Consider the following 20,716-nt stretch of genomic DNA (forward strand, 5'->3'; position numbering starts at 1 on the left):
TTAAAGTCAAGAGCGGCCCTGATAACAACTGAGGATCCGTTGAGGCCTGCGCTCGCCGAAGATCCCCATCGGTTTCCCTCTCTCTCGCCATGCATGTTCTAGCAGTGTACAACTGAGTCACTCGCTCATTCACAAGCGGAGAAAAGGTGTGGTAATCCAGTACGTTTGTTTTGCCTCGGCGGCAGACAGAGTAAAGAGCTGCCATTTGATTGTCATCCCCAGCGTGCGTGTAATCGCGTTTACCTCTGCGCTCCGACAGATGTGGATTTTGCAGCAGCACTTTCTGGGAAACCTGAGATGGTTGGCATTGGTATGAGCTTTTAAGCGTGTGCGTGTGTGTGTGTGTGTGCATGTGTTCAACATTCAGTCAGTGAAGTGAAGGCGTTTCAGTCTCAACGTATCAGGCCAACAAAACCAAATCAATTGCCGAAATAACTCTCAGCTGCTCACGATGAATCCTAAAACAATGCTTTCTTGTTTCTTGTTTCTCTAAATACTTCATCTGGGTCCAACTGTGGGGGTGAATCCTGGACTTTTTTTGTTTGCCAAGTCCAAAACCAGGACATCAGGAGAGCAAAGACGACGTGGCCACTTCAGGAAGCAGTGAGTCTTTATCTATAGTGAGAATATTTGTTTAGTCAACACAAATGTTTGTAGTTTGTTTTGTGTTTGTTTTTCAAATGTCTTGTGTGTGTGAAACAATTCACCTCATTTTTCCAGAGAATTAAACATATAGCATGAGATGCAGGTGAGCGTGAATATAGGTCAGCATGGCCTTGTTGGTTAATGTAAAAAAGTGAAACAGTCACACCCACTGGATCTTCGCAATGTATCCCCCCCCCAGCTCTAAATTACGTTGTCAGACTGAGCTTTGGGCAAAGCTCAGGTGTGAGCAGTCAGAGCGGTTGAGAATGCAAAAAGTGCTGGAGGGTGCGTCTGAGCTTTTGCCCTTTTAGAAAACCATGTTTTGAATGTCAATATTTTTTAACCTCAATGGATTTATTTTTTTTTCTTCCATTTTATTCGCAACGAGTGAAACGACATTTGAGTTCATGACGTCGCTGCAGCTGCGCTATAAATCATGTGGCTCCCTCACATTCAAACATGAGCCTCATTTCCGAGGTCGATGCCAGAATTGTGTGTGTGTGTGTGTGTGTGTGTAAAGTAATAAAAGGTATAACGATTTGATGATTTCTGTGCTACAGGTGCATTCAGTTGCTGAAGGTGATTCAAACAGCACATCAGGAGAGAGACACGTGTGTGTGTGTGAGTCAAAGAAAGAGAGAAGTTTTAGAGTCAAACTGAAAGGACACTTAGCTGTGGGTGATGGAGTCATGATGCTGGTGTCGGAGGTTGATGTTTCAAACTGGCTTCTACGCCTTTTTATCATTGTTCTTCTATAACAGACAGAAAATATATTTTAGATGTTGTCTTCGTACCGTTCCATATTTTGACGGTAGCTTCCGTCTTCCTCAGAAGGTCACCTGGGTGGTGTTGTGTGACGTGTTGTGTCACGGAGGTGAAACCCACCAGTCAGATTTTGACAGATGGAAAGCACCTCGCGCTGCCGACCGGTCCTCTCTCTTCTCTCCCTCTCCCCCAGGACAGTTTAATAAAATGTTTGTCGTATTTTTTTGGTTTTGTTTTTTTTTGTTCCTTTTAATGTTGAGATTTTGCATTTTTTTCTGTCAATTTCCTGCTATGCAATCCTGGAACAGTCTATACTGTCATAGCGTAGCCCTCTCAGAGAGTTTCAAGCAAACCTGAGTCTTAAATATTTACAAGAATCAGAAAAACCACAGACCCTGCGAACAGCGACTTTGTCCATTTTTGGACATGTTAAAATTTTGCATCTTTTTTTTATTTTTTTTTACTATTTTTTTCATTCTATGTTCTCATGGGACAGTCTATGTTACCATAGGACAGTTTGCTCAGTGAGTTTCAGGCAAATCTGAATCAAAAATATTAATCTGAATTTTTTTGGTTCACATTTTCGGGCATGTCTAGATTTTGCATTCATTTTCTCTTTTTCTAGCTCTGCTATAATGAAATAGTCAAATCAGTGAGCTTCAGGCAAATATGACAGTCTAACAGTTTTGTTTTGTTTTTCACATTTTCAGACATGTTAAAATGTTGCATTCGTTCACTCTTTTTTTGTGTTAAATCATAGAACGAGCAGCGTGTCATATGACTGTTTTCCCATGTTCAGATTTTGCACTCTTTTTCAAGCCAAAACTCCTACATTCTTCCTACAGAAAACAAATAGAATGTTACTGTGCAGTCCCAAAAACTCAAAACAAAAACAGTCAATGTTACATTAGAGCAGCTGTGAGCCCCCTGGGGTTTTTAAAAGCTTCTAAGAGAATCCTCACTAAGAGCATTTGTATTATAATGGATGCCCTCAGAATGCACAACCCTGTAGAAATCTGCCACAGTCCAGTCTGAGAATCTTGTGGGTATGTTGTGGTCTCATCAACAACATGACTACAGAGAGATACCAGGCTACTTCAGTCCCATATCTCGGCCTGAGCAGTGGCTGATAATGGAGATGTGCTCAGTGTCCTATCGTGCTTTGCAGTAGATTCAAATACAGATTCTTTCATCCAGCTCAAATATTCAGCCAGGCACCTCTCTGTGCTTTTATACGCCCACCATCTGTCAACCACGGATCAAAGATAAAGTAGTTAATGTTTGCTCCTGTGTAATTATTTTATTAATGCAATCGATACGGCCTTGCGGAGATTCAAAGGAAGTATCAGCAGCATTAGTCCACTCATTTTAAGGGGACTTAATATGAGCTAATTTAAAATGTTATTTAAAAAAAAACACTATTTAAATGTTATTATTAAGATTGTTTCTACAATTTTAGGGAATAGAATTATAGTTTTCTTTTATTTTTATCTATTCATTTGCTTTTTAGGATTCATTCACTCATGACAGGGATAATGACACCATGGCTTTGCTCTCTATTTTTTTTTAAATTTTTAATGTTTCAATTTGAAAGAGACAAAAGCTTTCTCCCAACTTTAATTTTAAGACCTATAAATGGCCTTGCGGCAGTTTCTTTTATCCGTGTAACTTTTCTATTACCAAAGTATGTCCGACCACATATGTGTTCACTGTACACATCACAACATATAACACTCTGCATACTGCCAGACAATGAGCTCATAAAGTCACTAATGTGTGGGTTTCTAAAGTGCAGGCTGCTACACTTAAAACCCAGCCGTCTCCATTCCACTCCCAGCCCTCCCCACTCCAAACCCAACTCAGTGGCCACTGCTGCAAACCGTCAATGGTTTACTGACTTAGCCCCCAGTGTGAATAGCAAAACACTCCCTGCTGGCAATACGACAGAGACTCATTCCCAGGCATGATGTAACAACTTTGTGTGTCTAGCAAACTGAAGCCGTGAAATAACACTCGCCACACTCATCCTGATTGAATTATCAAAGAGGAAACACTCACCCAAATAGAATTCTAAGCCTCAGTGTTAGCGGCAATTAGTGCACAGTACAAAATGAGGCGCGAGGTCTTAAGTGTAGCTGTGATTTTAAATTCACTTATCGCAAATATCGCTAATAGCTGCTGGATAGTTTGTTTCCTCCATGTGATGTTTCCCAAGGGAGAACAGCCAACCAGAAACCTCAAATGACAGGAGGTGAGAGTGGAGCTGATATTGTGTCTTGTACTGAACTGTACCACTGAGACATTGAACCCTGCGTTTTTCCGAATAACAAACAACTCCAGTTGAAAAATGAGGCCTTCCAAACTTTTAAACACTGCACTAAATGTGTTCTCAGACAAAAACACCCAACCTCAGAGACTTTGCTGACATTTAATTAACTAACAAATGAATTCCCTGATAAAGTTGATATTTTTGGATTAGTGACAACAGTGTTGCACTGCGTCGTGATTTACACCGATAATATCAAATTCTTAACGTGATCATTTAATTCTCCAGAAGTAATGTGTCTCTGGGTGTGTTAATCAGGGCACATGAATGATAACTTTGTTTGAAGGCACATTTTTCCAGATGAGATGTATCAACACTGTGTTGGATGTATTGTGTGAAAGAAGATATCCCCTCAAAGTCCTCCCTTAGTGGCTGAAGTTCCTCCCAAGTTACGTAACACAATGGATTTCCCTAGGATCCACTGTCCACGTACACAGATGTTCAAGTCCACGCTGTTACAAGACAACACTATGGCTGTGTCTCAATTCAGGGTCTGCATCCTTTGGAGCATGCATTTGAAAGGAAGTTGCGTCATAGCACTGCGCGAAGGCTCGTCCCAATTCCCAAAAGTCCAAAGGACGCTCCAAATGCATACTCGGAATGCGCCCTACTTTTAGCCGATTGGAAGGATACACCGCCACTATCCTTCGCGTCCTTCGGTATCCCATGATGCTTTGCGTACTGCTGAAAAGCATTGTGGGATCCTGGGAAGTCAGCTGAAATTAGCAGCATGTACTGGCAAAGACACTTCGTATGAATTTAAGTATTGAAATTTCACATAACATTTTCAGTTTTTAACGTAGGGGTTTTACTTATTTGAACATCCAACGCCACCGTTAGATGGCGAACCAATGGTTAGCTTGATGCTATGAAAACGTCACTTCCGGGGTTGGCCAGCAGGAGGGAACGGCGGTGACGCAACCAGGAAATACGCCAAAGTGGTTACCGGGGAGGCGGGTTTTGGTTCGTCCTTCTCAGCCGGGTCCTTCGAGAACGCTTCCTTCAGACAGAGGACGCTTCCTTCGAAGGATGCAGACCCTGAATTGAGACACAGCCTCTGTCTGCATTACTCTTCTTTTAGTCATATCATGATTGGCTGATTCTCAATCTTGATCGGCAGATTGTCTTGTATCCCTGAGACACGAACAAATTTCCTCATGATATGTTGCTGTAGTGACAGTGGCTGTGTCTCAATTCAGGGTCTGCATCCTCCGAAGAACCCGGCGGAGAAGGACGAACCAAAACCCGCTTCCCTGGTAACCACACAGGACGGTCTAGCCGTCGCCGTATTTCCTGGTTGCCTCTCCGCCGTTCCCTCCTGCTGGCCAACCTCGGAAGTTATGTTTTCATAGCATCAAGCTAACCATTGGTTCGCCATCTAACGATGGTGGTGGATGTTCAAATAAGTAAAAACCCTAAATTAAAAACGGAATATTTTATGTGAAATTTCAATACTTAAAAATATATACGAAGTGTCTTTGCCAGTACATGCCGCTAATTTCAGCGGACTTTCCAGGATCCCACGATGCTTTTCAGCAGAACGCAAAGCATCCTTGGATACAGAAGGATGCGAAGGATAGTAGCGGTGTATCCTTGGAATCGGCTAAAAGTAGGGCGTATTTTCAAGGGTGCATTTGGAACGTCCTTTGGACTTTTGGGAATTGGGACAAGCCTTTGCGCAGTGCTATGACGCAACTTCCTTTCAAATGCATGATTGGAAGGATGCAGACCCTGAATTGAGACACAGCCACTGTGTATAAAAATGGAGGAGCGGATGTTTTCAGTGGTGCATGTGTGTGAGACAATGAATCTGACAGTGCAGTTGTAGTATTAGACCTACACCAAGTTGACAAAAGGGGTGTTGTGAACAGTTTGTGGTCCAAATATTATTTGTTGGTTGGGTGTGGTTGGGTGTGACTCGGTTCTGGGCCCAAGTCAGCTGACTCAAAACTCATAAGTCCATTTATCCCGAAAGGGAATTGGCTCAAGTAGCATGTTTAAAATAACAGCTCTATTTGTTTGACAGTGGCATTGGGTTTTATGAGGATCAAGTTAATCTGCTGATGAACAATAATAGTTCCTTAATGTGTGTCGACTTAAATTACTGTACTCAAGTTTTGGCCTTCAGACATTCTGGCAGTGCAGGGATCAGGCGGTATGTGCCGTCGTGGTTTCTATTGTGTTACATAGAGCGCGACATTCACAGCGAAGCCAAGTCTCAACCAAATGGCACTCTCTAGTGGGCAACCCTGGCTACAGCACCTAGAAGTATCAAAATTACGCCACGTTGTGGAGATTAAAAGCTTGTACTGAAAAAGAAAAGAGGGAACTTTTCCGACAACAATCTTATAACTCTTGTGATTTTTTTTTTTTTCCATGTCAAAGGTTGAGGGTAAAAATGTTCCAAAAGCAGAAATCTGTCGCTTAATTCCATTTCCAAATGGCAGAGTTCTTTTCTTAAACAGGATGGTAAACAAAGAAAGACTGCAGACTACAAATAGCTTTATTTAAACAGACTGACACAATTGCATTTAGCACAACTCCAAGGCAAACAGCAGCACAACCGCTTTACATTATCTTATGGCTGACAAGGTTTAGTGTCTCTCCTGGCAGGACGCAGCAAAGAGCCAGACACAGTTTGGACATCTAGACAACAGGCAGACAACCACTCTCAATCGTGCCTGTCCATGATCTTGGAGCTGGACTTTACACAAAGAGCACATGATGAGACGTCAATTCAGGTGACCGAGTCCACAACACACAACTGCTGAAGCGGAAAGACAAAGCATGTGTGAAGTTGCCAATGGTTCATTTCCTCTCTTTATTTTTCCATTTTGTTGTCGTTTCTTACTGTTGCCGGTAGATGAAATCGAGATACGATTTGACACTTTAGACCAGGCATGGGCAAACTATGGCCCGGGGGCCATAATGCAGCCCATTAAGCTTTTTAATCCGGCCTGCCGAACTCAAAGACATGATATTAATAGTAAGTAAGTCATTAAATAGCTGTATTTCCCCATTTTTCAGTATTTTAGGAATGATTTCAATAAAGAGCTAAATACTGTCAAATCATTGACAGTTGTAAACCATAATTTTAAAGTGAAGGTCTGGCTAGTGCTAAAAAATATATATATCTTTTCAAGGACATACATAAAGTCAGAATTTTTTATACAGTCCTGTCGCAAACCTCCAGTCTTTATATATTTTTTATCACTGTTTTTGTGTAAACACTTGCATAAAGATATAGAAGCATGTAGACTTGTAAAATCAACTCGTACTCACACAGAACACGCAGTACATTCATGACACAACCTGGGAATCTCAGCCAAAACCAGCACATCCGGATTTAACACAGCATTGACAGGAAATACAAATATATATTCAAGTAAGGACACTGACAGACATATATATATTTAGTTAACATTGGTACATTTACAAAAAGAAATTCAAGGATTGGAATTCAAATATTGTCTCTTTGTAATTTAGAGGGGGGGGGTACTCTCCCACCACACGAGAAACAGCTAAAGCTGATTGCTAATTGAGGTGAGACGCTTTTTCTCTAAATTCCCTTTGTGATATTTGCGATAAATTTCATTTGTCTTTTCTTTTTTTTTTCAATTTTGTGTTGACATTCGCCCTGATTTGAGCGTCAGTGTGCAGGTCTTACCAACACCTCAATCAATGACCGGGCTCCTGTAAAAGCTCAAATGCCAACTTTGTGATGTGGTGCCACGCTTGCTGGATGTGACGCGACTCGGTGGCTCGCGCGCAGACGGCGAGTCTCAGGACAAATTGGTTGTTGAGCTGACAGGGCACCAGGTGGATCTCCCGGCACTTGTCTATCCTCTCCAGCAGCTTCTGGTTCAGCTCGTTGGAGCCCTGAGAAGAACGTTTTACTCAGCCATTTCAACCAACGAAAGAGAAATATTACTCGGGAAACTCGGGCTACCTTGAGCCTGAAGCAGACCAGTCCCATGATGACCTCGGCGCAGATCTCAAATCTGCTGTCTGCTCGTACCAAGCTCTCAAACTCCTTGGCCAAGCCCACTTGCTGAAAGACACACAGATTGTGGTGCAGTGACGTGTGACACATCTGCTGTGTGTAAATGTAACCACAGCATTTCTTAGGAACAGATAAGCTGGTGACCCTGCACAGCTCTAATGCAAAGTGGTGTGAACGCAGAAGGCCCTAAAATATTTGACTCTGTAGTAGCGATCATCTTCACTAGATGGCAGTGCTGTGCTACTGTGTAGAGTCAGACAGGAGACGAGAACAAAGATTCTTGTCTGTGGCTTCATAAGTAAATCCAGAGGGAGAACTTTACATACACTACATAGTATTTTACTAATGATCTGTTAAAATTATGATTAAGACACTATTTGCCATCCTTAAACAACCCACTTCTTGAACAAATTCTACTTTTAGTGTCTTTTAGTGGCAATGTTCTAAGTAATCAAATTCTTAAAATTAAATCTTTATTAAATTTTCACAAAATAAGAGAGAAACTTCCAAGACAAACGGCCAAACATAACTTCCGACAATATGTCTAAAGCCAGACGGTGGCTGACAAGGGAAACTGCTTGAGGGCCAGTGTCTGCCCCCTTCTGCTTCATTTAATATGGAGAGTGAAACATGAAACAGGCTTGTTTGATTGGCAGAGCAGACCGGAGGAAGACAAGGACGTAGAGGCAGGGCTGCAGCGTTGCTGGGAAAAAGCCAGCGTTGGGAAAAATGATGGGTGGGTCGCGGGGAAGCAAACAGAGGCAAATACTGCAGGGACCAAACATGGTGCGTGACCAGGAAATGCTGATGGAGGCAGAGATGAGGGACTAGAGTGGTGAGAGCAGATTACAACGGAATTAGCCGTAAGAAGAGGGAGGGAGGGAGGGAAGGAGTGGGGCGTGGGGGACTGGAGAGAGGGACGGAGGTGATGTCACTGATTGATTATGTGAGACACATTGAGGGACACGAAAAAGAAACAGTATCTTCAACACAGCAGGTTATCATTATTATTATTATTATTATTAGTAGTAGTATTTTCTTTTCATAGTTCATTTTCTCTGCACGTGTTTGGTTTGAATTAAAAAAAAAAAAAAAAAAAAAAAAGCCAAACACTTTAATGAATAAGAGACGGAAGAAAAAATTCCGAGTGCGACAGGCAGACACACAAACGTTCACTGAAGTGGAACGTGACGTCAAGTCTCCTACCTTGCGTATATGAGCCTGCAGGCCGTTGAGACCGTACATCCGGAGCACAAACCACAGCTTCAGTGAGCGGAATCGCCTGCCGAGCGGAATCTGCCAGTGCTGGAGGGAGAAAAATGGTTATTGCTCTCAACGAAAACGCTAACCCAACTAATCTGTCATTTAAAACTAGAATCTGCATCTAGCTATTCATGACTTTTATAGCGATAGTTATGATAATAATAACAAGAGTGGTATAAATGAATATAAAGATCTTACCCTATAATCTGTGACCAATCCTGTGGGAAAGTAAAGTCACAATGATTACATATGGATGCAGCAAAACACATCTGCTTACCGAGATATTCTATATATCACATATAATATAAATATTTTATTCAAAAAAGGCATCTGTAAAGTCAAGTATAGTTGTGGCAGTGCAGGATTACAGCTTCTAAAATAAACCCGCAGTGTGTTGTTGTGTTGCAGTGTCCAGGTGCTGCTGCTGTTATTGTGTCCACCCCCGACATCTCTGATCACATCACTGTCCGTCCAAACAGGCCGTTACGCCACAGACGGCTCATCCGTGCTGAATGGTAGCTGCTGCTAATAACCACTAATTAGACTGATCCCCCTCGCCCCCAGATTGTGCAAAAAGCCTGTGAGAGGTGCCTCAGTGTGGAGGGAGGTGCCGGCTGCTCTCACTGCCTGCCTGCCTGTCCATCTGAGAAATTACAGTGCAGAACCGGGCTGAGGGATGAATTCTAAGAGACGCAAGCATGCGTCGTTTTCCAGCCAGCAACCAGATATGAAGACGCGTCTTTTGCAAGCATTGTCTGGTTTTAATAGACAGAGAGAGAAAGCTCTTGTGAATGTGTTGTGTTTTTTTTTTCTCCTTCTTTCGTTCTGCAGAAGCTTCTCACAATCTTGATAGTAAGTTAGATCCTTGTTTCCAAACCATGAGTAGGTAAAATACGAACCACAGCACAAAGTGTGGTGGCGAATCAAACACAATAGTCAAACCCTACATGTGAGTGTTTGTGCATTATGACTCATTGTTCAACAGTCCATGTTCTTTCTGCATTATTTTACTAATAACTCAATTTTAAAGAGACATTCAGAGATAGTACTGTATTTACGGAGTTTCCTTCATCTCCTAGGAAAAAGACAAAACTTCCTCTCACACAGTGTGGAAAATTCATCAAATTCAGGTGCTCCTACCGGACTCCTGGTTTTTATGCTTCAGGTACAGTGGGTCCAGTTTGAAGGCTCCAATGATGTCCACTCTCTCCCTCACCCTGTGGATGAGTGTCAGCAAACACCAAACATCAGAGGAAAAGCTGACTTGTGGCTGCAGGATGCAGTGTGAGTACACGCAGGGACAATTAGAGAGTCTGGTCACATGTGGGATTTAAAGCAGATATATATAAATGTGTAATTAAATATGAATGTTGTTCTTCACACTGTTTTACATTTTACATCATAGAGATCTGGAATTATGTCACACAGGACTTTAAAATACGTACAATACTTGATTTTCCACTGTGTTTCAACCTTTATTCTAAAATAAATACGGTTTGTATGACATATTTGACAGTACAGGAGCTCAATGCCTCTAAATAATAGAAACACTGCACAGGTAAAAGAAAAGAGTGAGATTTCTCAGGATTAACAGGTGTCGTGTCGCTGATGCCAGAGCTGAGCCCCAGGTGTTGGCTGGACGGACGGACGGACGGACAGACGGACAGACAGACAGACAGACAGGCAGACAGACAGACAGGCAGACAGACAGGCAGGCAGGCAGGCAGGCGGACGGACGGACGGACGGACGGATGGACGGACGGACAGGCAGGCAGACGGACAGGCAGACAGACAGGCAGACAGACGGACAGGCAGACAGGCAGACAGGCAGACAGACAGACAGACAGACAGACAGACAGAGGCTTTCAGAACTTTCCCCTCTCGGACGAGCCGGGTCTCGCGTGCCGCCTTGTGCGAAGCACGTCTCGGTTTGTTTGCCGCTGACAGACGGGCAGATGGAAGGCGTGGTTGTGTTTATACTGTGCAAATAATTGTGTGTGTGGGGCATTCAGGCATTCTGGCAATGACACCAACTAATCCTTTTCTGCCTCACAAAGACGGCCACCATGTTTGTACGTGCGTTTAACGGCGGCCAGTGTGTCATACTGTGCTGCATGAAGGTGTATGTCTGCACAAAGAGGACGTTATCTTTAGTGGTGGCCAAAGTACACAACGCTGTAACCTGAGTGGGAGCACAGATCCTCGTGGTCTGATATTCCTCCTCCACTAGTAAAACAACAGGTCAGCTAAAATATTACTTGAGCATGAGTGCAAGAAAACCAAAAAGACATCTACTGCCGTCAAAGGTGCATTTATCTTTGAAATAATTTCAGATGTTCAAATGTGCAGTACTCGAGTTGCTGCACCTGTTGCATTGGTTAGCATGTGCACCTTACCACATGGCAGAGCAGTCAAAGTTGACCAGAAGCCACTTGTGCGGGTTGAAGTTGAACGAATCTGCAAACTTGAAGAGAAAAAGACTTTATTGAGAATCATTCACTCGCTTGTTTATGGGGGAACCAGAACTAGACTGAACCCTGTGACGCTCACAGACTAAAGCAGGCGAGAGTCATTTGAAATGCAAAAGAGCAACATTCTGCCCTCAGCTGGCAGAGCACAATGGAAGTAACCCCTTTGCTGCCAGGGTTGGTTCACAGGGAGACGCACATTCACCTCCTAATCTCCTCTCATCTCTCCGTGCTGCCTGTCTTTTTACAATATCCTTTTCTCTGCCTCCACAAATGCAATAACGCGACTTGGGGGTGGGGCGGGGGCGTTGGGGTGGTTACAGGGGGAGATAGCGGTGACGGTTGCCATGTTGACCGATTCGAGGGAGGCTGGTTGTCTGCTTCCTCTGTCAGTCATATCCTAGCAACCGGACCGATGTGGGGTCTGCAACCTCTTTTCCCAAAAGCCTGTGACTCTCCTTCAATTCCTCCTCCAACCACCTACTCGCATCTTTAAGTATTATAAAAGGGATCTAAAATAACATGGTTTAACTTTTAACTCTTTTAATTTCCATTGATTTTTTTTTTTTTTTTTCACAATCCTTAAAAAAAATGTCAATTACACGCATGTGTGCGTCTGTGAGAACATTTGCTGCTATCTGTAAGGGATGAAAGAACCGTTGGCTCTCTGTGGCCAAGTCAATCTCTCTTTTTTTTTTCCTTCCTCCGCCTGCACACCCACTGAGTTTGAACTGGTGTGTCTAACAGTGATATATAAAGGTCTAAGGCAGCCTCAGGAAATTAGACTGTCCTTATCTCTGCGTCTTTGCGCAGCCTCAGAAAGGCGGACTGATGCTCCTGTGCCGCCGCCGCCGCCGCCGATTGTTTGGCCTATTACTCACTCCTGCGCACATCTGCCTTGACATTAACATTACGGCATTTTTCAAAGAGGAAAAAAAGCAACTGGGCGCAATCAGTATGCGGCGGGCGTTTCCTTCATTGATGTTTTTCGCCGATATTTCACAGCCAATTTAGCCTGGGCGGGCAGGCGGGCAGGAGGGGGGTCTCGTCCTTCAGCGACATAATAAAACTCCAGGTGAATGAGGACTTGAGATTTTCCACCACACACACGGCCGAATGAATAACTTGAAACACGCACCTCAACGCCATTCAATAAGGGCCTGAATTCAGGACAGATGAAGGCACTCCCGGCGTAGGCTGCGTCAATGTGCATCCAAATGTTTTCCTTGTTACCTGAAAAAATAAAGATGCGTCACTCGATAAATCAGCTGCGACTGTTTGATGCTTGTTCTCAAGGCAGAAACTGAACAGTTTCAAGTCAAAGCGTTTGGGTTTACATATATTTACATGGTTATTTTTGTTTTCCTTTTGTTTGAATTGGCAAATATGCTGGTTAACTGTATGTGAGTACGTGAAGAAAACAGGTTGTACAGAAAATAAACAAGTATGATCATTATGTGGAGATAGGAAAGCAGATGCTTTTCAAACATGTTATGTTAATTTTATTTATATTATTTCTATATATATATTGTTGTTGACTGATTTAGGTGTTTTCACTTGTTCTTTTGTTTTTGTTATTTATCTAATTTATATTTAGGGACTGGCTGGTGAAAAATTTAATCAATTTAATCTATTTAAATTGATTAAATCTGCTCAATAGCGCCCACTACATAGACACAAACACTAAAATCACCATAGCGCCCTCGAAGAAGGTCGTAGAGACATGGGACAAAGACCAGTGCGTTCCACTCTTTGAGACAAACATTTAAAAAAATCAACAAACAGGAAGTGAGCTATTTCCATGTGTTTGTCTCATCAAGGCCTATAATTGACACTTGACAGCTTTGACCAAAAACAAAGCAAATCAAACCTGCAGGCAGGGTTGATGGGGCTGAGCTCGCTCGTCGCGACCGCCTCCCCCAACAAACCGCAAAAAAAATACTCAAAAAATTCTCAATACTTTATTTTCTTATTAGTCCAAGCTCTTTTTGGCTCTGCAGGGGCACCAAATTGGTTTCAGTTTGGCCACAACAAAGCTACCCCTCCTTTCTCTAACCCTCCCTTTCTCTCGTCAGAGGTGTCCATGTATGTGTTTGTGAATGTTACTATCTCATTTTTGCATGAAAAACAGAAAGAAAAGAAACAAACATTGTGGGCGTGCAGAGGTTCTGGGGATGCTGAAAATGTCTTTTTTTAAGCAGTCAGAACCACTGTGTTTTCATAAGCAGCGAGGAAAGACCCAGTAGTCCCCAAACTACTGGGCTCATTACTCACATGTTTGAAATAAAGCATTCATTCATTCATTCATTCATTCATTCATTCTGTTGGATTTTGACTGTAAAGGTGGTAGATTTACAAGGGTACATTGAAAAGGCCGCAGTGGACTTACATATGGGCCCCAGCTCGCTGACGTGGTCGAAGGCACATGACGAAGTGGTGCCGAGCGTGGCGCAGAACTAGAAAAGAGAGAGAAAACCGTGTCATTTTCGGTCGACACAAAAGACACTGACGTTGACCTGACATCAGATAAACACAAGCGATTTCAGATGGCTTCAGATGATGCAAAGGCTGATTGGCGTTAACCCAATAGACAAACATCAGAACTGGCAGTGAGAGCAGCCTGGCCTCCTAAACCGATGCCCCAGGGGCGTGTTCGCCAGCGTCAGCAGCAAATTGCATCATTGGTTTTGGCGTCTTGTTGTGCGGGCCTGCAGGTCATCATGTGCGCGGCTGGCACCTTCAGCCTCTGACTGACTGGCTGGCTGGCTGGCTGACTGGCTGGGGTCTTACGTAGAAAGGGATGAGTCCGGCCGCTTTGTCCTCGTCCACCATCTTCTGAAGCGCGGCGCCTCTCACGGCGTAGCTGCCGTCCGCGGGGACCATCTTGATCATCACCCCGCCGATCAGAGCCGCGCGCTCCACCGAGGAATGAGACTTGAGGGCAAAGGGCAGAGCGCACGTGAGGCTTGTGTGGTCAGGGAATCGTGTCAGTTATTAATTCCGGTATAAATATGAATCCTGCTTTATGTCCTACTTGTCAGGGTAACGTGAAAAAAATACAAGCACATCCTGCTCTTTGTATAAACATAAATGATTTTCACTAGTAGATGAAAACACAATTGTTACTTGTATTATAATTGTATTGATCAAATGAAACATAAACACACGACCATTCAAAGGTTTGGGGGGGAACTGAATTCCATCCTAACCGGCTGCATGAAATAACATACTGGAATGCTCTGAGCACATTACCAGTGCACGAAAATCAGTCAGGATGTGCTGATGAAGTAATCAGTTAATGATTATGCCATAATCATTAATGGATTATAATGCAGTTCAATGCTGCAATGAGAGAGCCTGCATGACTCATATTCCATTTCGTGGCACCGGGCTTCTTTCTCAATGAATAATTTCAATAAGGTTGCAGCTTTTGCTGCAAAGTCTTGTTGACATCAAATGCGTACAGAAGCCGCGACCGCCAGTGGACTCTAACGTCGTCTCTCCGTAGAGAACAACAAACGGCTCCCTCGTAAAGGTCTGCGCGGGCCTCAGGCTCATCCCTAACCTAATCACAGAGGCAGCCTGCTATTAAACCTGATCAGGGCTCACTACCTGGCTGACCCGCCTCACTCTCACTCAGTCACTACTGAGAGGCTCTCGCTAATTCTGCAGGTTCTCTTTAATGACCTTAAAGTTTACACGGCAGCGGGTGGTAATTCAATCAGAGAGATTCAGTGGCGACGGGGTTAAACAGTGGCATGGACAAACAAAGACGGGCAAAAATCTTCTCCGTGCTCACTTGTTCTGAGGAGTAGGACACCAGCTTGGAGAAGATCTCACCCTCTGACATTTGAGGGCTGGAGGCCTGGATCTGTCTGACCTTCTTACAGCGAGCAGCAAGTAAGGCCACCAGGGTTGCTTCACTGGCTGTGCCCTGATGGAGGAAGACACAGAGACCTTATTCACTGCTTGACCTAGAAAAAAATGTCTTCATGAAAGTTTCAAAAAAAAAAAATGAACGTGATCATACTCATACATAAAATCATAGTAAAAACAATTCTGCAATTTCACTTTTGCTCCTATGATTTGTGTGTTTGTTTGTTTATTTATTAGTTTGTTTTTAACAGTTTTAAGTCTTTCATACATAATGATCACTTAAGTCCCTCTCTACTGTGTAAATATAGGTTTTAATGGCACAGTGACACATGATCCAACGCTGACAGTTGGATTGACAGCGTTTATGTCGATCTTTAGAGGCTAATTGTGCATCTCCGGTATGGCCACATGGCAAAGTGAACCGTGGCTACTAAAAGTGTTTCGAGGTTTCAATCAGTGGAAAACGCGTTTAAATCGTTTACTCAAAAACCACTAATTGCCCGTGCAGATTGATAAAGGCGCCTTTAAATGTTGTGCTGGCTGTGTGACAATGGAAATATAAAAGAACACCAAACTTTGGACTGTACTACAAAGTACATCAACAGCACCAAAAAAAAAAAAAAAAATGTGAGGAGATTTATGGTCTCTACCCTTATGTGAACCCCATCTTCTTCGCGGGTAATAATTATCTATGGCCCCGTAAATCAGTTTATCTCTCTGGTGTTTTTCCAATTCAGAACACATTAATTTAACTTACAACACACACAAAATACACATTTCTGCATCACTCAATACCAATCTAGTCGTTATTGGGTTGGAGTTACTATCTGAGGCCAAACAGAAAGTTTGCATGATAACTGCATTTTTCTTCAATCAATTAGACTTACACACTGCGTTAAGTATTTCATAGGGGCACTTTTTAAATGATAAATATAATACACGCTTTTAATTAAATGTTTCTGTTTGCCACTGAGGTCACAGAATGACTCACAGGGTTAAAAAGGGAAATTTAAGGATCACCAGAGTTCCCACTTTGTGTCGGCATCATATATATAATAACGGACAATGTGCTGTCACAACACTCATTAGGCCTTCTGCAGTGAGAGGGCCCTGGTGGTTGCCATAGTGAGCTGGTAAGCTGCACTTAAAAAGGGCGGCGGAAAAGCTAAAACAAAAACGAGCGTGTGCACACACACACACACACACACACACACACACACACACACACACACACGCGCTCAGGTGGGGACAATAGCAGAAGAGGCATGAAATGATCTGTCATCAGAGTGCACTCTCACACACCCCCACCCCCGCCTCCACACACACACACACACACACACACGCACACAAAAAGCACAAATTCATCCACCTTCCCTCCTCTGCTGCTGCTGTGATTCTGTCAGTAACCCTAAACTAAGACCGAGCTCTTCACCACACGCAGCAATCACTGCACCATCAATGTCACTTCTGTCCCACGGTGGTTGACGCATGAAAAGGCAATTTCCTGGCCATTTTCCAGATGATGTGAAACAAGCGCACACGCACACGTATACACAAGTATAAATCAATGGTCAAAGTATGAAAGTCAAAACAATGAAAGCTTTCTAAAAAATAAAAAAAAGAACTTCTACTGGTCAAGAAGAAAACTGCATATTTAGTCATGTCCGTCTTTTGTTTTTAGCTTCTTGTAACATTGAATGCCTTGTTTTTACCTTTAACACTTCAGAAGGGAAAAAAGCAAGGCTTCCACAAGCCATATTTGATAGTGAGAAATAAACCTTTGTGACATCACAAAGGGCCATTTGCCAGAGCAGCTTATTTTGGCACACTTTCTAAATGAAATCTGGAATAACATTGGACCTAAAGAAAGCTGAAACATCTGTAACGTCATTTGTTTGACATTTTTTTCTACATGGACCAAAGCAATCTTAACAGCCATCCACAATTTACATTAGTCTATTAATACATAGGAATGTAATAATATCACCTGTATAACGCCTCCTCCACGGCCATCAGTCCCAGCAATGAAGCAGTCGGGCAGTTTCAGCATCTTCGCCAGCCAGTCTAACATCACAGTCTCCAGCTCTGTGCACGCCGGGCTGGCAGCCTGAAAAAATATTTTAAATTAATCAATAAATGACTGAATGATTTTTTTTTTTTTTTTAAATGTCATTGCGATTAAATATTGATGTCTTACCCAGGAGAAACCAATGCAGCCTATTGCCGTACACAGCATGTCCGCCAACATGGCAGGGTAGGACGAAGCTGCTGCAAAGTAGGCAAAGAAATTTGGGCTGTGCCAGTGGGTGATCTGGTGGGGGGGGGGGAATTCAGAAGACATATGTATTATTATTAAAATACAATATCAATGTAAGCTTTTGTTGACAGCAAGCGGTTGAAGAGAAAATAATATCAAAAGCATCAGAGGTCTGGTCTTTGAGTATTGGGGGGAAAATAATCTTGAACTCACCCCCGGCATGATGACTCTCTCCACATCTTTAATGATGTCCTCATAACTATCAGGCTCCACAGGGGCCTCGGAGGGGATCAGGGGCCGAAGATACCCAGGTTCCAAATCTGGGTAGACGGGACGCTCTTCGATGTTCTCCAGATAGTCGGCGACCAAGTCTACCATCTCCTTCCCTCTGCGCCGGAACTCCGCAGTGTCCATGGCCGCTGGGAAACAGAACCAAAATTTTTAAAATTCAAATTCTTACTGTCAATTTTAAAGACATATATCAACGTGTTTAGTTATGTTTTATTGTTTTACAAATATGTTCACATTTACACCTCTGCTCTCAGTAAGGTGATCTTTCTTTTTATGGAGGACAGTCACAGTCACTGTTAATAATAAACTACTGGTTAAACAAGAACACATATATAGAACAGAAACACCACAGATACTAATGATAAATCATTAATCATTAGGAAACATTTAAACCATAGTTTGCGGTGGTGGTGGTAGAATACAAACATTTAAATACATTTAAAGCATGCATTTGGGTATAACCCAGATATTCTAAATTACAGATCTGGTTTTATGGTAATTTAGCAGAGTAACCAGCAATGGATTATCCTTCAATTTCACCTGCTGACATTGTTTCTTATGGGCTTACGTGCTCAATTTGAGTGGCTGTACATCAGCCAAATGATAATGGATTATTGCCATGTCATGATTTGAGTTAATAAGATGTTTTTTTTATTGTTTAAATACTGTTTAAATAATTACTGAAACACTACTACAGCAATCATTTACGTACATTTTTTCTTTACATCAAAGCAATGTAATTGCGACATTCGTGTTTCTGTCACAGGCAAACTTACATGCACTTGCATTCTTGCCCTCGCCTCTCACGCTAATCTTTAACCCATATTGCCTCAGCTAAACCTTAGCCCCTGCATAAACCTTCAAACCAGGACCTTACCATTACATTTAACGAATTGAAATTATGTCACTGGTAGACTTGCAGCCACATTACAAGTCAGAAATCAACTCTAAACAGCATTCACTGTATCATAACTCACAAAAAGGCTGCTTGCCTATTAGTCAAACACATGTATGAGCCTCCTGACCCTGTTCACCAGCGCATTAAGCCGCTCTGATCACAGCTGAGATTACTTTCACTTTTCAGCACAAGCAAGAAAAAGAAAAAAGACTGATCTTCCAATCTGCCACATTGCATCCACTGCAAGGGTCGGCTGATATGCGGAATATGCAAGTTCGCTGCAAATCAACAACAGCAACAGCATAAATAAACCTGTTGCAAACAGCCACCACTGAGAATGGGAGTCTGGCAGAGGGTTTAAATGTAGATTATAAATATAAATATTCAAGCAAATCACTGCCCTGGTAACTGTTTCCTGATATTTCCTTACCAGAGTTTCCTTTCAGTTAACAAGGAATTCAATCTGCAGACGGAGAAACTGAGCCCTTGTCCTCATCTCAAATAGGATTATGTGTGTGTGTGCGTGTGTGTGTGTGTGTGTGTGTGTGCATGTGCGTGCGATCCAGCCTGTTTGCATACTTACATTTTCAGGTGACAGTCCAAGCTGTGGCCGCTCAGATGATCAGTGTTCTCCTCTTCCTTGTCAATCCAGTGGCCCCCACAGGCTGACACGTGCTGTCTTTGAGTGTGTGAGTGTGTGTGCGTGTGCGCATGTGTGTGTTTGTGTGAGCAGGACGTAAGACATTTGCTCCTTTTATCTCGCCACTAGCCAGGCCCCCCTCATCCCCAACCCCCTCGCTGAGCTAACCAATGGGAACACAGCTCTTGGCTCACACAAGACTGACTGATTCATGAGGCTTGATTCACAACCGGCATAGAGCAGCAGGTTATGATATTGTTAACAGGTTCGCTAAATAAATGCAGAGCCCTCTACTGGCCTCAGCGGGAGTTCTGTCTCTCTCGAAAATCACATTTAAATGACCGGCTTTGTGTTTTTAAATCACTGTTAGAATGAAAAGCGCTGATCAAATTGCCATGAGAGTTGATATTCCTGCAAGAGGGAGCACAAGCTAAAGAGCACCTCAGCAGCATGCAAGAGGGTTGCAGTGGCGGCTGAAGTTAGGGTTTGATACTTTGTTCTGAGTAATGTAAAAGATAGCAGTAGGGGAGGTTCTTCTTGGAGATGTTTTCCCACTAGCTCAAGGGTAAGGGGAAAAAAAAAAAGGAACTCGAAGACCTCTGGCAACATTGCACCTGTCTTCTCGGCACCAAATGACATTCATGCTTTGTCATGTTTCCTTTTGTTTCCACATGCAGTAAACCCTTAAAAATCCAACAATGCTGCTTCATGCTAAATTCCCATTAACTTGGCATTTATTTGCCTAATAAATAGCAAGCCGCTTATTCACTGGGCCTTTGTTGGAAGCCCACAGAATATTGTGAAAGCACCCTTGGTTGTCTTCTCATCTAGTCATTAGGCTTCGATAGGTCCAACGCTCTATTTGTGTGCATGTAGAAGGGTCACAATATCCACTCCTTTCATCTCAGGCTGGCCCTGCTGCTCAAGCTTCGTCATGTTTTGGAAAAGGACACATTTGATATGAATATGATGTGTGTTCAACACGCTGCTGTGCTCCATGTCTCATTGTGATGGCACATGAGGCCATCATATGGAAGACAGTCACCCTCTCTGCCTATAGACTTTAATTATCGTTTATTTAGTTTATTCAGTTAATTATACTTTTTTTTTTTTTTCTTATGGGGGTCGACCCTGGAAAACTGTTGCATTATACAGGAAGTTGTCGATTGGGCCAAACCAGAAGGCAGCAGCTTCATAGGGGGGTCTGAGGGTTTAGTCTGGAGTTTGTTATTTTCATTGGATTATTGGTTTTTATTTTGTTTGTAGGTTGGGTTAAATAAATTA

At 42.8% G+C, this 20,716-nt stretch overlaps 1 protein-coding gene across 1 annotated transcript; it reads right to left on the bottom strand.

Moving 5' to 3' along the window:
- Positions 1-6,221: 6,221 nt before the first annotated feature.
- Positions 6,222-19,511, bottom strand: ddc (dopa decarboxylase). The gene is made up of 14 exons (XM_076012485.1): positions 19,376-19,511; positions 17,817-18,022; positions 17,544-17,657; positions 17,334-17,453; positions 15,270-15,404; positions 14,261-14,404; positions 13,860-13,926; positions 12,609-12,703; positions 11,399-11,466; positions 10,143-10,219; positions 9,201-9,220; positions 8,946-9,044; positions 7,686-7,787; positions 6,222-7,615 (listed from the first exon to the last, which is right to left on the bottom strand). The coding sequence occupies exons 2-14, from the start codon at positions 18,015-18,017 to the stop codon at positions 7,415-7,417; spliced, it is 1,443 nt and encodes a 480-aa protein (XP_075868600.1). The 5' UTR covers positions 18,018-18,022; positions 19,376-19,511; the 3' UTR covers positions 6,222-7,414.
- Between the last annotated feature and the right edge of the window lie 1,205 nt (positions 19,512-20,716).

Source organism: Nelusetta ayraudi, unplaced genomic scaffold (assembly GCF_046127955.1).
Source record: "Nelusetta ayraudi isolate G7.1 ecotype Tasmania unplaced genomic scaffold, CSIRO-AGI_Nayr_v1 ptg000136l, whole genome shotgun sequence".
Taxonomy (NCBI): Eukaryota; Metazoa; Chordata; class Actinopteri; order Tetraodontiformes; family Monacanthidae; genus Nelusetta; species Nelusetta ayraudi.